At 51.1% G+C, this 16,350-nt stretch overlaps 1 protein-coding gene across 2 annotated transcripts in view; it reads left to right on the top strand.

Annotated features, from left to right (window-relative positions):
• GRID1 (glutamate ionotropic receptor delta type subunit 1) overlaps positions 1 to 15,887 on the top strand; it is a 680,971-nt gene extending 665,084 nt beyond the window's left edge. The window contains exons 15-16 of one of the 2 annotated variants that reach the window (XM_069460227.1): positions 1,058 to 1,298; positions 12,854 to 15,887. In XM_069460227.1, coding sequence (XP_069316328.1) covers positions 1,058 to 1,298; positions 12,854 to 13,282 — 670 coding nt within the window. In that variant the 3' untranslated portion in view covers positions 13,283 to 15,887. Of the gene's footprint in view, positions 1 to 1,057; positions 1,299 to 1,559; positions 1,650 to 12,853 lie in introns of those variants that run through there. The other variant, XM_069460228.1, reaches the window with a different exon arrangement.
• The last annotated feature ends 463 nt before the right edge of the window (positions 15,888 to 16,350 follow it).

Genomic DNA, 16,350 nt, shown 5'->3' with positions numbered 1-16,350 from the left:
CTCTGGAGCCCACGTTCTGGGCTCTGCCTGCCTCGCTGTCTTCCCCTCACACTGTGCTCCTCCTCACGGACACTCTGCGGCCTCGCCAGCCACGTTGTGGCTTCTTTAGCCTGCTGAGCTCTGCCCCGGACGAGAATCTCGCACAGGGTTTTGGTCTCAGGAAGGTTCTTCCTCCCCTAGTTGAATGCTGACCCCGCCATCCTCAGAGTGGTTTGGCAAGATATTTCACCTCTCTCTGCTGTGATTTCTAGCTCCACATAAATGGGAAAATAGAAATAAGTGTCTCAAAGTGTGGACATGAGGATTTGACACTATTTTCTAAAGAGGTAGGCTATTCCCTAACACATAGAACATGCTAGACCAGTGTGAGCTGTTTTACGATAAGTCAACCTTCACGTTTCTGCTTACCCATCGCCTCCTCATTGAGGTCTCCCCTAGTCCCCCAGTCTACGCCACCCTCCGCAAGGTGCCATCTCCTAGAACCTCTGCTTTCTTTTTGCTGTATTTATCACCACTTCTGTCTGCACACTGATTGCTCTAATAGTTTTTAGGGCCGGTGTTTGTGTGTCTAGACCATAAGCTCTGCAGTATTGAACATCGCACTTGGCACAGTGCGGAAGCTCCTCAAATCCAATGAATGAATGAATGATTTGGTTAATCCTAGTGGGAGAGACTTAGAATATAGTTAGTTACTGAAGTTTGAAAGAAAGCATTTTTGCTATGACGAACATCCTAAATCCACAGTCTGAGTGTTTGCCTCCATCATTTCTGTCTTTCCTGGTTTTATCCTGAGCTCTTGCTGCAGAATCCCTGTGATGGGCCTTATGTGCTGTGGGGTGTGAGGGAGGGCAGGGGGTTGTCAAGGAGCGGGGTGGCAAAACCTGACGTTCTGGGGCGAGCACTCTGTTTGCAGGGGGAGGGGAAGAGCCGAGGCAGAAAGCTGCTGGGATGGTTCAGTGTTGCCCGTGGTGGGGCCAACAGGGCAGGGCACGGCCAGGGCCCCGTGGCTGAGTTGACGAGGCCAGTGGCTGTAGCTCACCTGGATTGTGTCTTGCAGGATCCTGGAGCTGCAGGACACAGGGGACCTGGATGTGCTCAAGCAGAAGTGGTGGCCACACACGGGCCGCTGTGACCTCACCAGCCACGCCAGCGCCCAGGCCGATGGCAAATCCCTCAAGCTGCACAGCTTCGCTGGGGTCTTCTGCATCCTGGCCATTGGCCTCCTCCTGGCCTGCCTGGTGGCTGCCCTGGAGTTGTGGTGGAACAGCAACCGGTGCCACCAGGAGACCCCCAAAGAGGTCTGTACCCTGGGTCCTGCCTCTCCTTTCTGCAGCCTAGAGGCAGGAGAGTCACACTGGGCCATTTGGAGGGCGGTTTTTTCCCAGTTAGTGTTGACTTGAGTTATCTTGTTTGGAGACAGCAGTTTTTTATATTGGGGTATTGTGTTATGATTTTATTTTGTGTTTAAAGCAAGAGAAAAAATGTAGGGGATGTTTTCATGCTTGAACAAAGTGCCGAGGTGTTAGCCATGGCCACTAAAGTCCTGTATTTATCTGTAGAGCAGATACAGCGTGGGCAGCGCCAGAGAGCCCTTCCCCACCCTGCCCCGCCCATGTGCCTCCACCCTGGCCTGGAGAGACCACCTGTAGGGTAAGAGAGGAGCCCCATTCCCTCTGCCTTCCCGATTCTCACCAAGGGCCATGGGCCCTGCTCGCCCACGTGTAGGGGGATCCCCATCCCTTCCTCCCTCTCTCCTTCTTCCTTGCAGGGCCCAGCCTTCCATGTCCCTCCTGGGCTCACCTAGCTCAGGGGACACTATCACTCTTTCTAGACTCCAGGCTCTGGATTCCGTCCTCCCCTGTCTGTGCACCAACTACAAGCTGATCTGCCTCTCGAAGCTTCCTTCTCATTGGGATTTTATTCTTCTTCAAGCTCATATTGTTTTTCTTAAAGCCTTCACCAAGGTCTCTTTTCCCCAAGGGAGGGTGGTAAGGAGTGTCCTTTGGGGGTGATTCTCTGCCAGCAGAAAGCTGCACATAGGCACCAGCCCAGCCACGCCACGTGTGGAGTGTCACTTCCTGCCATATATACCTCAGTGACATCTAGAATTGCACCTCTACTTAGAGATCCTGTCGGTGCAAACAGATGTCAGTCTCAAACAGGAAGCAGAGAAGCAACCAGCATCAAATCCAAAATCACTTCTGTTTTGTTTTTTGTCTTTGCTGGAGGCTCAGGTAACACAAGGCAGTTCATGAAATGGTCTCAGCGGTAGGGGGTCAGCAGAGGAGACAGCAGTAAGGATGGGGCCACACGGCCACCATCTCTGGCCAGACCACACCCCATTCTTCAGGCCGTGGTGGTTCCTGGTGGGTTGGGGGTGAGGACAGTGGTGGTGTCCCCTCATTCCTGTCTGACTCTCCAGGCAGTGAACTCTCTGCAATTACACTCTCTTTTCCCTGGGAGGAAGGCAGTGCTTGACTCAGCGCATCTGAAATGTTCCTGGGACGTCCGTCTTCCTCTCCTGCCTTCTGTGTTCCTCCGTGTACGGGAATGTGAGGCTGGGATCTACCACAGCCTCGGTGGCTCTCCTGGCACCCCTGGAGCTCAGGAGAGAAGGAAGGAAGGAATTTGAGGGAACCCTACTGAAAGGAACAGTTGATGATTCTGCCCTAAACTTCTTTGGCTACTGGAAAATTTTGTGTGAAGAAGTCACCAGGAGGGACAGTGAATTATTCTGATGAGTAGTTAAGGAAGAGCCACACACATCTCCCCTCTCCAGCCCATTCAGTCATGGCAGCCCCTCCATGCCGTGGCCAGGGCACCCTCCCCTGCTTGTCACCACCCAGGGCTATATGCACAGAGGATCACAGAGGCTAGGTGACCCATGTTGCATCTGCTGCCCACGTTGTTTATTTGGAGGTTTATTTATTTCCCTAAGTCTTTGGCCCGACCTCCTCTGTGCAAATGCCCCTGGGGTCAGGGGAGCAGGGGAGGGTCTTCAGGTAGATGAGTATCGCGCTGTCACAAAGGTGCTATCCTGGGCAGGTGTGGGCACGATGGGAGCCTGGGACACAGGCTCAGCCTCAGCCCCTGGCACATCCTCTGTGAGCCTCGTGCAGGGAGAGGTTGTCCTTTGCGTTAGAAGTCCTTGTCTGCCTTGTAGTCATGTCCCTCGGAACCCTTAGTGAGAGTTTCAGCCTGGACCACTCAGAGTTAATTGTCATGGGGTGTGTGTAGCGGGGGGCGGGGGGACGGGGGGAGAAAGAGAGAGAGATTGTTGGAGAGACATGGACAGGAAGGCAGAGGCGAAGGAGAGAAAGAGAGACAGGGAGACCAGAAGATGACCCAGCTGGGAGGAGCAGCTCCTTCCTGGCGAGTAAAACATCCCGTCCTTTCTTCCGGCTTCTGCTTAAGTCCAAGATCTCGGATTTGAGAGGATGAGCACGTTGGTCCTACTTTGACAATGTGGGATTCCTGCCCCGGCTGCCAGCCTGCTTCCAGATGGGAATGGGGGTGCCTGGAGGGGCAGGTTGGAAGAGCACGGTGCTGCCTGTCCTCCAGCCCCTTCTGGTGTTGCTAAGCGGGGTCGCAGGGAGATATTCCAGCTTTTTCCTGCCTGTATGGGTTTCTGGTTTTCAAATGAAATTTCTCCCTCCCTCCTTCCCCTTCTTCCTTTAATAAGCATGCCTGCGGGGGCCCGGCCTGCTCTCAGATAACTCACCTCCCCAGGGGCAGAGAGCTTGGTGTCCGGAGGTCTACCTCCAGCCAGGGCGTGGTGGGGTCAGAGGGGTTGGGGTGCTGCTTAGTGAGGACTTCCTGGGACTTAGGGCTGTTGGGATCGAATGTTGAAGGATTGGTACAAATCCTGGAGCTCGAGATGAGATGGATCAGAAGTTGCGTTTTGGGTGGGGTGAGCAGCATTGGGGGTAAACCAAGTCATCACGCCTCCTGGCTGGAGTGTGGAAGGAGATGCTAGCAGAGGCGGCTAGGGAAGCGGACAGGACCTACTCCGAAGGGCTTAAATGCCAGGCCAAGGAGTTTGGACCTAATCGTGTAGGGAATAGGAACCAGGAAAGGGGGCGAAACATCAGTATTTCAGAAGCACATTTTAAACCCTTCAAAACATGATGATGGCGTTTAATCCAGAACTGCTTGGTGCTACTGGTTGCCTGTGTTTTATGGAGCAGCATTTGCAATTAGGAGAGAATGTCTGGTTAATCTTAGAATGCTGCGTTTTGGGGCACTGGCTGTATTTCTTAAGAGCCGAGAAAACCTGTCTTAGGGTGGAGCCAAGCTGTGTTTAATGGCTCGCGCTGGGATGTCTTCAGAGTTTAGACTCCTACTTGAGGAAGAGTAGTAATGTGCATTCAACCCCTTAATATTCATGTGGATTTGAACTCATATTTTTTCTGAGGAATCAGACGATTATGTAGTTACCCAATGCAGGTGAGTACAGCAAGCTCTGCGCGTGCAGTGAAGAGCCACCGCTAGATTTATGGGGGATGTGGAGCCATTGCTCTGAGAATAAAATATTCATGAAATAAAGATGAGAACAGCACAAATGGGAGATGGCATGAGGAGTGAGGGATGAGTCATCCATCGCTGGGCCGGGAGCTTGGAATTCTTGTTGCTTCCTGCCTTGCCTGCCCTCCCCTGGCCCTGTGGCCGTCACAGACGGGAGCTGACAGAGGCCAGTGTGGCCAGGAGCCCTCTCCACTCTGGGCCGCGGGCCAGCATCTGTAGGTGTGGCCCCAAACACGGCTCTCCATGGAAGACTGGACATGGGGGACCCTCCACTCCACACCTTTCCTTGCCTCTACTCCATTGACACCTTCTTCAACTGCATGTAAAGATTTTTCTCTTCTGCACTTTTCCCCTCCTCATTTACAACAACCCCACGGTGTGGCGCTGCGGATTCAGCAAGGGACGGTGTGTAAAGTGACTTAAGGAGGTATCTGGCCCAGGGATTGCTTGGGGAGTGGTAGCCCAGGGACCACTCCTGCCCAAGGCCCTGAGGAATACAGGGAGGCAAAGCACACCTTAGGGCCCCTTCCCTGAGCCGGGCAGATTGCATGTTATCTTCTTGTCCCTCTTCAATAGCGTTCAAAGAAGGTATCCTTAGCCATGGAGAAAGGGGACTCAGAGTGGCCAGGGCAGAGCTGGGTGGGAATGATATGCCTGCCTCTGCTCACCTGCTGCCTCCCAGGTGCAGGCTCGTCTACGGGCCAGGGCACCCGACTTTCCACTAGGTGTGTGCATGAGCACGTGTTCCTATGTAGCATTTTCCAGAGGGTTTGGGGAATGAAGGATGTGACACAGTGTTCTTCCCTGGGCCAGCCTCCTGGCTCCCGGCTAGACATTTACATGCTCTGAACTGCAGTCTCTCTCTTGTGCTGGAAAGTGGGCCTGGCCTGACAACTGAGCTGCCGAGATCGGACGGCTTGGCATGAGGGTGAGGGTAGTGAGTGTGCGTGTCTCACCCCTTGGCCCAGGGCCTTCCTGCAAGAAGGCACTGAACATTTATCACAGGCCACTGTCCGTCTCAAAAGCAGCTCCCTGGCAAAGCCTCCCCTGCCTGCCGCCGCCGGCTTCCTCCCTGGCCGGGTGTGATTCCACGTGGCGGTAATTGTTTACCTGCCTGTCTCTGCACCCAGGCTGCCTGAGTCTCCTTACCCCTGCATGCCCATCAATTTGCCCACTCTTTGGAACAGTGGAAGCTCTCGTTAAGGGGTGATGAATATAATTGAAGTATTGAGCACCTTCCGTGTGCCAGGGACCAAGATGGATGCTTTACCAAGAACATTAGTTCATCTGGTAGCAGGAGATCAAAAGTGTTTATTTTTTTTTTTTTTGTTGAGACAGAGTCTCACTTTGTTGCCCAGGCTAGAGTGAGTGCCATGGCGTCAGCTTAGCTCACAGCAACCTCAAACTCCTGGGCTCAAGCGATCCTACTGCCTCAGCCTCCCAAGTAGCTGAGACTACAGGCATGCGCCACTATGCCCGGCTAATTTTTTCTATATAGATTTTTTTAGGTGTCCATATAATGTCTTTCTATTTTTAGTAGAGACGGGGTCTCGCTCAGGCTGGTCTCGAACTCCTGACCTTGAGCAATCCACCCGCCTCGGCCTCCCAGAGTGCTAGGATTACAGGCGTGAGCCACCGCGCCCGGCCAAAAGTGTTTATTGAATGAATGAACCAGTCTGGGCTCCGATAAAGAAAACGTTACTAATGTTAAACTGTTATGCAATCATTGCAGGGGGATCAATGGCTTTCAATTCTGGCTGCACATCAGAGGTGATTAATTCTGGAGCCTTTTAGAAGTACATATGCTTGGGCCCCAAAGGGTCAAATTAGGGAGATCTGGGCTATATCATTTCTAAAATCTCCACTTGTGCTTCTGATATCCTCCCAAGGAGGAAAACCGCTGATCTTCACCAGCCTTCCAAGGTGAGAAGCTACTGGGAGTAATGGAATTTGAATAGCACGAGGCCCCTGTGTTGTGGGGAGCATAGATTCCTTGACACATTGGTGTAGTGGGAAAGAGAGGTTTTGGAGCCTGGGAGATGTGAGCTCTGGTCCTGATGCTCCACTTACTGTGGCATCGTGTGACCTTGAGCAAGTCGCTTTAGCCCTAGCCTCAACTCACTCTGTATACCTGCTGCTCCCGCCTATGAGGTGAGGTGGTGCTGGGCCCCCTCGTTGCCCCCTCCTACACAGTCTGTGACTGAGCTGAGCAGAACTCTTTCTCCTGCTGCTTTGGGAAACTGTCCACCCTCTCCCAAGCTCACTGCACTGACTTAGCGTCCGGCTCCTTCGCTCTCACCTGGCCATTGCGCTCAGACTCCCAGCCCAGCCCACTGGGGTCGGGTGAGTATTTGGAGCATCACTTAAAAAGATCATGTTGGTGGCATCTCTCCCAGCCGTTGGGTCTCATTTACCACCTGGTTGATCTCGGTGGTAACAGGAGAATGCTGCCAACAGCCGTCCCCGTCAGCTGGGAAGTCTCTCATCTCTAGTTTTGTTCCTGCCCAACTTAAAGTAGGAGCTGTTGGACTCCAAACAAAGTCAGTTCTAATGAGTCCCACGTGTCACAGACTGTTACAGAGATGATAGTTTAGTTAATTACCGTTTTCCAATACACTGTATTATTTCCACGTTGGTGAACAGAGGCTTAATTACAGAACTTTATCTCTCTGCAAGACAATGCCTGGGAGAGGTTCCCCAGTAACCTCTGCTGGTTCATCTGTCATCGTGTTTAATACGAGGTGAGAAACGCAGAGCTGGGATGAGGCCGGATTCCTGGGTAAACACAGTCAGTGAATTTTATGTCATATTCAGGGATGTTTGACTAGGTCAGTTACCTATGGTCAATTAATGAAGGCAGCAATAAGTTTCCAAGTCTCTTTCCACAGCTGTCATTACCTGGCTGAACACTGAACCTGGGGATAATGAGGCTGTAAACTGATGTAGTTCACATTAAAAGAAAGCCCATTATTTGAATTTGCATAACATAATAGAATACACCATTTTGTCTAAAAGATAGATAATTACTCAAATCACTCCTGCCTCTTTCCTTGAGTAGGCTGATCACTCCTGCCTCCTCTTTCCCCGGCTGGACTCGCAGAGGCACAGCAAGACATCACTTTACATGCACTAAATCTGAGGCCCCAGCTCATACAAGAAGACCATGCTTCCAGGGCTTCCAAACAAGGCGGTCTTCTCCTGTCCCCTGCATCTCACCTCTGGCCCCTATAGGCAGCGCAGGAGCAGGGAGCCAAGAGTACACCTTGTGAGACTTAGCATCAGGCTGCGTTGTTTTTCCTGAACAGATAGGGAGGTATTTTCTGCAGTTCTACTCATTTTCTTGTCCAGTTAAACAGCCAACAGAGGAGGCTCGTGATGGCGCCTTCTCCCTGGGTTTGTGTTAGTGTTGCAGCTACCAGGAGTAATGGAATTTGAATAGAATGAGGCCCCACCAGTATGGGGAGGATAGAATTCTTGGCAGTCATTTTGGGTGGGAAGCTCTCCCTGGAAATTTGTTCATTAGGCGTGGACATTCTCTGTGCGTCCTGACGTGGAAAGCATAAAGACTAATGAGTCACTGCGATCAGGACTTGATTCGCAGTGCATGGCTTTGCAGTCCTTGGAGCTGCTTCATCTGTTCTTTATTGGAAGCCAAGAAAACCAATATATGGGTTAAAGAAACTATTCACTCATTCGAGCTCTTCCTTTAGAAATACTGACTCAAAGGTAACTGGCCGTCTCCACACACAGTCCCATTCCACATGCTTTGGTACCGCCCGAGCCACTCCTTCCAGCTGCACGTGTTCAGCCTGGTGCCTGTGCCCATCCACGTGCAGCCCACCACCCTCAGCCTCCTGTCCCCTGCACCCCAGTGGCGAAGGCATCCAGCACAGGGACCGCCCTTGCTCCCAGTTTCCTTCACAGGACTCTCACCGGTCTATCTTCCCTGAACCTTTCCATACGCTTGTTTTCCTGGCATTAGATAGAGGGGGATCCTTTCTCCGCCCTCCACTCTCAACTTCCTGCCTCCCTGTGGCCTTCTTGGGCAGAATGTTAACCTTCCCCTGTCTCCAAACGCTGGCAAAACGAGGAGCAGCTGCTGAACACCTGTCCTGGCCCAGCACTCAGTTGGCTCTTAACAAAAGGCCAGGCCCTCTCTTCCACCCTCCAGAATCCAGAATGAGTGTAGCTGCAACCAAGACACTTGTTCCCCACTTCAAATTAGTCCACTCTGAATCTTTATTTCTTTCCATCCCTAAACAGGTCCTTAAAGTCTTATAGGGAAGGTAGAAGTGAGGAAAAGGCAAGATTATGCAACTAACTAGTTCTTCCAATGAGCCCCAGGAACACCTGGTCCTGAGTTTTCCTTCCCTGGAAATGACAGTCTGCCGGTGAGGACGCCTGGCTTGTCCAGCCTTCTCCAAGCTTTGCTGGCTGCAAAGAGAAGGGAAGGTTATATTATTCAACCTTAAAAGTATCTGAAATTCTCTCTGAACTTCTCCAGCTTCCAGGGTCTCTGGTACCAGTCTTTGGCCTTTCATATATTTTGAAATGAAAATGCCCTGTAGATACAAATATTTACCAGAATGTTTGTGGCACTGACTTTGGCTCATGCAGATGAAGGAGCTGTATCAGGGCCCATAGCAACACTGAGGGGGCTGGGGACTCAGGCTTGGTGATGGACAGGTGTCGGGGCTTGTCCAGAAGCCTAGGACCCAGGCACCAAAACCATGGCCGTGGACAAGAAAGTTTGGTGGGAAAATTTCTATTCATGTCCTTTGCCCACTTTTTGATAGGGTTGTTTGATTTTTTTCTTGCTGATTTTCCTGAGTTCTAAATAGATTCTAGTTATCAGTCCTTTATTGGATGTGTAGCATGTGAAAATTTTTTCCCATTCTGTAGGTTGTCTGTTTACTCTCGTGACAGTTTCTTTGGCTGTGCAGAAGCTTTTTAATTTAATCAGGTCCCGTTTATTTATTTTTGTTGTTGCTGTGATTGCCTTTGGGGTCTTCCTCATAAATTCTTTGCCTAGGCCAATGTCTATAAGAGTCTTTCCCACATTTTCTTCTAGAATTCTAATAGTTTCACACCTAAGGTTTAAGTCTGTTATCCACCATGATTTGATTTTTGTGAGAGGTGAAAGCTGTGGGTCCTGTTTCAGTCTTCGACATGTGGCTATCCAGTTTTCCCAGCACCATTTATTGAACAAGGATTCTTTTCCCCAGAGTATGTTTTTATCTGCTTTAAAAACATGCTCAACATCTCTAATCATCAGGGAAATGCAAATAAAAACCACAATGAGATATCACTTAACTCCAGTGAGAATGGCCTTTATCAAAAACTCCCGAAACAATGAATGTTGGCGCAGATGCAGAGAACAGGAACACTCATACACTGCTGGTGGGATTGTAGACTAGTGCAACCTCTGTGGAAAGCAATATGGAGATACCTTAAACAGATACAAGTAGACCTACCATTTGATCCAGCAATCCCATTATTGGGCATCTACCCAAAAGAACAAAAGACATTCTATAACAAAGATATTTGCCCCCAAATGTTTATAGCAGCACAATTCATGATTGTGAAGATGTGGAAGCAACCCAAGTGCCCATCACTACATGAGTGGATTAATAAAATGTGGTATATGTATACCATGGAATATTACTCAGCTATAAGAAATAATGGGGATATAGAATCTCTTATGTTCTCCTGGATAGAGCTTGAACCCATTCTACTGAGTGAAGTATCCCAATAATGGAAAAATAAGCACCACATGTACTCACCATCAAATTGGTTTCACTGATCATCACCTAAGAGCACATTTAGGAATAACATTGATTGGGTGTCGGGCAGATGTGGGGTGGGGGAAGGGATGGGTGTATACATACATAATGAGCGCGATGTACACCATCTGGGGGATGGACACACTTGAAACTCTGACTCGGGGTGGGGGGGAAGGGCAATATATGTAACCTAAACTTATGTACCCCCATAATATGCTGAAATAATAAAAAAAAAAAAAAAGAAAGAAAGTTTGTTGGGGCACTGCTGCTAGAACAGATGAAGCACCAGCCATTTTCTGTCTTTTTTTCTCTTTGTTCAGGATTCAGATTTAATTCTGCTGTCCTTGTTTGAGTCATGATTCTGTTGCTCAGCTAGGTAGGCAGGTCACCTGCCAAACTGTTACCCCGCAGGAATAGTCGTTCCCTAAAAGCAAATAAACCACGGACTTCTTTAGGAAGAAGTCCAAGCCACTAATGCCCGATATAATAGTTATAAAATACTAGTAAAAATAGTTTTGCATGCAAAAATGAAAACAAAACAGATAAAACACACAAAAAGGGGCAAAGTTACCCAGAGCCGGCTTAACCATGGTGTAAGGTAATTAGGAAAAGAACTTGAATCTGATTTGTTACATATTTTACAAACTTTTGAAGGAGTCAGTGAAAGCATTGTGTGAACGATGTTTAGCCAACCAAAGTAGAGACGTGGTATTCTCCAGCCACTTCCCTCAATTTCACCCCGACGCTTGCCGCCCAGCGGTGCCCTGAACTCAGAGAGGGGCTCCCAGCACCAATGGGCTGAGCCCTGCTTGTGTGGGGCTTCAGGTCACTAGGATCTTGGCTCTGCCTCTGAGGCTGTGCCAGTGGTTCCTGCTGTCCTCCCCACCTGTGACACAGAACCACATCCCGTCGTCTGCTCCCCCCTCAGTCCAGCCGGCTCTCTTATGCTCAGATGTCCCCCTGACCAGAATGAGTTCTCCATTGTCGTATGGGTGTTGTCAGTTTTCTTGTCCTGGGGAAGTTTCTGGGAACAACAGGAGGTGTTCCTCCCCAAACCAAGCTCTGTGTGCCAGCGGTGAACTCACACAGGTGTGGAGAGCAGTGGTCCCGCCTTCTCCATGCCGAGGGCACCGTGGCAAGGCGTGAATTGCAGAGCACCTCACCTGCTTGCCTGAGAAACTCTGGGTTCAGCCTTCACGGGGGGAGCCCTGTGGCTGGTGCCTTCATCTGGGGGACTCATGCCCATCACTCAGGTGACCTCCTAGGGGAAATCCTCTCCCGCCAGCCCCATAGGAGCTCAAAGCAGTCACTGGAACGGCCCTTCAACTCACATGGCTCCTTCTTTTCCTTATGAAATCATATTCAGGGCTTCTAAATTTCTTGGTATTTTTCATTCCCTTACAAGGCTGACAGGGGGTAGGTTCCTTTCTCCAATATGTGATGTCAACATCAGACCACCTATGGGGCTGCGTCTTAGGGCTGAGCTTTGATGCTGTCTTTCTCTTGGAGACTGACCTGAGGGAGGGATGGGCCTCGGTCACCCCCATGCTGGGCACAGTGGCACCCATGCTGCCCACTGCAGGACTACAGCTTCGGCCTCACCGGGAGCTTACACGGCTCCTCTGCTGGGCACCTGGTCCTGTGTCCCACCTCACTGGGGGGAAACCAAGGAAGGAGATGACATCATCCTTCTTGATTTATTCTGACATTATAGGCAACTCATAAAGTATTTGGAAGGAATATTCTGTTTTATTTTCTTTCTTAAGCAAATAAATAAATGAACAAAGCAAACAATTTCCTGTGATGCCGCCCACCATGGTGAGGTAGGGGGGGATGTGAGGATCACCCACTTAGGGAACCTCAAACCCCCGTGACACAGGAGTCAGCTGACCCTGGGGAAGTCCCTTCCTTCACCCTCCCCATCCCTCCTCCCCACCCTGAAACCCCTGTCCCACTAGCCTTCCAGACAGGGACGTGTCCCCCTCCCTGCATGTCTGAAGAGGTGGGCACAGGTGAGGCAGGACTCTCTCCTGCTCCAGGCTTCTGGGCTGCCTCTAACACTATGGGGCTTGTGACTCTCAGGAGATCACCGGACCTTCCCGAACCTATGCCTCCTTTTGTGTAAGGCGGGAATGATCACCCCGAGTCTTTCAGACTTGTGACTCAAAGGGCCAATGCATGGGGCATGCCAGGGGCTCAAGGACCTGTTCCTGTATTCCCGTGGGACTCTTTTGTTTCCCTTCTGTTTCTGCCAGTTCTTCAAAGCATCTTGTCCCAAGGTCACCTCTGGGTGTGCAGAGGCGGGATGCAGCCAGGCCTGCTGGCGGGGCCTTTGCTCGAGGGGTTAGGTCCTAGCCTGTGGCTTCCCCAGACAGCTGCGGGCAGGCCCTGCCGTTGAGGGGAGGTGTGAGCATGGCAGGTGCAGGGTGCTCACCCACAGTCCCACAGGCTGAACAGGCTTGGGGTCTTCAGACAGCCGGAGTCTGTGGCAAGCCAGCCTGGGCCCACCGTTCGGGGTTGACCTGACCTCTCTGCTCTCCCTCCAGGACAAAGAGGTGAATCTGGAGCAGGTCCACCGGCGCATGAACAGCCTGATGGATGAAGACATTGCTCACAAGCAGATTTCCCCCGCGTCCATCGAGCTCTCGGCCCTGGAGATGGGGGGCCTGGCCCCCAGCCAGGCCTTGGAGCCCACGCGGGAGTACCAGAACACCCAGCTGTCGGTCAGCACCTTCCTGCCGGAGCAGAGCAGCCATGCCACGAGCCGGACACTCTCATCAGGGCCCAGCAGCAACCTGCCACTGCCGCTGAGCAGCTCGGCCACCATGCCCGCCATGCAGTGCAAACACAGGTCGCCCAACGGGGGGCTGTTCCGGCAGAGCCCGGTGAAGACCCCCATCCCCATGTCCTTCCAGCCCGTGCCTGGAGGCGTCCTTCCAGAGGCCCTGGACACGTCCCACGGCACCTCCATCTGACCGCGCGCCTGCCCTCCCGCCCGCCCACCCACCCACCCGACCAGCAGAGCTTTTTAATACAAGAAAATGACAACACAGACCACACACACGCACACACACATACAGAGACTCTTTCATTTTTCTTGTACATATGTGTAAATAATGACAGAATGGAGTGGGGTAAAAGTGTATTTTGAATATTCCCAATTTTCGAAGTCAGTAAAAAAAAAAAAAAAAAAAACACAAAAACTGTATGAATGACTTTGTAAATTTTGTTCTATATGAATAAAAAGGCAAATTACTTGTGATCATTCTGAAGTGCCAAAGGAGCCCCCGTTCCGGGCCTTTCTGAGGGCAGGAAGGGTGACCAGATAAGGAGCCCCCTTCCCGCTGGGGGAGAAGGAAGATGCGCCCCACATGCCGTCTGCTGCCTTGTCCCACGGCTCCCTGACCCCGTCCTTTGCCCCTGGCCCCCGTTCTAGGTAAAGACTGAGTCTGGCGCTGGCGTGGGCTGGCCGGTTGGGTGGCTGTGCTGTAGGGTGGTCAGCTGCTCCTGGTAGCCTGAGACTGCAGAGGTGTCCTGGACAGTCCCAGGCAATCCGGGACGAGATGGTGACCTCACTGTGTGTCACAGTGTACCGTGGTGTGCGCCTGCCCCATGGGTCTGAGAGAAGCTGCCCACATTGAGGTAACAGTCTCTGAGGGCCGATGTGTTCTAGCGTCTTCCTGTTGGCCTTGTTTTTTACTTTCTTTCCCACGTTAGAAGAATCAACAGGTGATAGAACAAGGGGGAGGAGGGCAGGCCCCATCAGTGCCCCAGGGAGGCGGGGCAGAGGTGGGCTCGGCCCGGTGGAAGGGCCGTGGGACAGAGAGATGCGAGGTGTGGCTGGTTGTGTGGTCCAGGTGTGGCAGTGGGACAAGAAGCCGGCTAGGGGAAGACTCTTCCCCTGGATTTGGGCCCGTGGTCCCGAGTGAGAGGGAAGTGTAGCCACAGACACAGGGAGTACAGGCTCTGCTGTTTCAAGGGAAAGGATCTTGTTGGAAGGAGTTGAGGCAGTTGTCCCAGTTGAGTGGATTCGTTGATGGGGAGAGAAAGGGGACACTGTTTGTTCAGGTAGGAAAAGGCCTTGGCCTTTAGGAGAGAAAACATGACTTCGTGTGATGTGAAACAGGTAACTCCCACCCCCACCCCCGCAGGGAAGTTGCTTGTGGCCCCAAAAGCGAAGGCGCGTCTCTGGGCTGAGAATCCCACAGCTGTTCTGCCAGAGAGCCCCCCCCCTCCAAACCCTCTCTCTACATTTTACCACGTTCTCCAGACCAGGAGTCCTCAAGCAGCGATCCGGCCCCAAAGCGAGGACCTTCTCCACTGAGAGATCCCATATCCTCTGCGATTCCCAGGCCTATCCCCGTGCTGGTAAACCTGCCAGGAAGCCCGGTGTGTAAGGTTAGGACAACCTAACAGCCCCACCTTCGGCCAGTGCCCTTTCTGGGGCAACTAACTGTAGAACCAGGAAAGAGCCATCAGGAGTGGAGTTGGAGGAATCTGAGCCGTATCACTTGCGTTGTTCTCCTAAAGGCAAAGGTGATTCTGTCAGGATGGAGCACGCAGCCCACTCCGGCACAGAGGCGCTGGGGCTCCCACCTCCGCCCCCGGCGGCAGTCAGGGAGCTGAGAGCCTGGCGTGTGGTCATGGAGAAACACAAAGCCCTATTGATCGCCTCTCCTACAGCTTTGTAGAGTTACTCGAGAGAGGTATTTATGAGGGTGATAACTAGCCCAGGATTGATTTCTTTCCTAAAGTCCTGAGTGACATGATTGAGCAGTAAGGAATGGCCACATCACACAGTCAGCTAAAAGCACCCTGGAGAAGAGAGTGTTCATAATTATTTATCTCTGGGTGCTGAGAATGGCCTGATGTTCATGCTACCAAGGTAATCCATTGACATCTTACCAATCATGATGTGTGGAGCTTGGATCCAGGTGTGCCTGGTGGTCTGCCATCACCCTGAAAAAGAGCAGGCTTTGTTTTCCATCAGCACTTTGGGGGCCCTGCCCCGGATGGTCAATCTTTCATATATATCTCTCTCTATTTTTTTAATCAAACTCTGGTTTCATTGCCTTATCTCACACCTAAGTCTGCTTTGTTTTCCCTTGAGATGCCTGTCTTCTGGGGTATAGCACGTTGTCCTCTTGGATGGCTTTGCTTAGAACAGGTGCCAGGGAGAAGAAAGAAAGAGATGGAGAGTGTGTGTGTGTGTATGTGTCTGAGAGAGAGAGAGAGAGAGAGAGAGAAAGAGACAGCATCTTCTAGAGGAAAGTATTCTGCTTATACAAATCCTCAACCCTTCATGGTATTATTCTTCACCATGTTTGTGTTATTTTTTTTTTTTAATTTTCTACCCTTGGTGTGAGGGGAAATGATTGATATTCAAGCAAGTTCTCTAGGAAAAAAAAAAATCTTCCCAACTCAGATTTCTGTGTCAGCTCAGAATGTATCTTTTTTTCATGCTTTGCTCTTTGGATTTATAACTCTGTTTAGACTATTCCATACATTTTAGGTATATTTTGTGCCTTCAGACACTGCAAATAATAATCAGCATTTGGATTAAAGTTGTTTAATAATAAATCTTGTCTTTGCTCCCTACGCTCTTATTCTCTGGGATGGAGAAATGCTGTCTGCTCGTTTCCGGGCAAGCTGAGGTCACCAGCTGAAATCTGTTCCCTCGGCGTGGACAGCGTGAGGGAAACTCCTCTCACCAAGCGGGTCTCAGATATGCCTGGAGCCGGGGCACACCCCCCTCCCCCAGTGTGCGTCCAGAGTCCCCCGACATCAAGCAGGGGACCGGGTGAGAGACAGGCTGAGCAGCAGGTCTATATTTTGGTTAACGCAACAATTTTCTTTGAAATGATAAGTTCTCGGAACACTTGAGAATTGTGCCATGACACATAGAGAAGCGTCCCCATGGCCTGGTAGCGTGAACATCCTTGTAATTGTCAGCGGACTTTGTTTCTTCTCTCATCTCTATACTCACTCCGATGTCAGATAAGTCGCTTCCCAGCGCTTAGGTCCCGGGGCTAAGGGATTGTCC

Source organism: Eulemur rufifrons, chromosome 28 (genome assembly GCF_041146395.1).
Source record: "Eulemur rufifrons isolate Redbay chromosome 28, OSU_ERuf_1, whole genome shotgun sequence".
Lineage (NCBI taxonomy): Eukaryota > Metazoa > Chordata > Mammalia > Primates > Lemuridae > Eulemur > Eulemur rufifrons.
The sequence above is the reverse complement of the archived record's forward strand: the minus strand, read 5'-3'. Positions and strand labels throughout refer to the sequence as shown.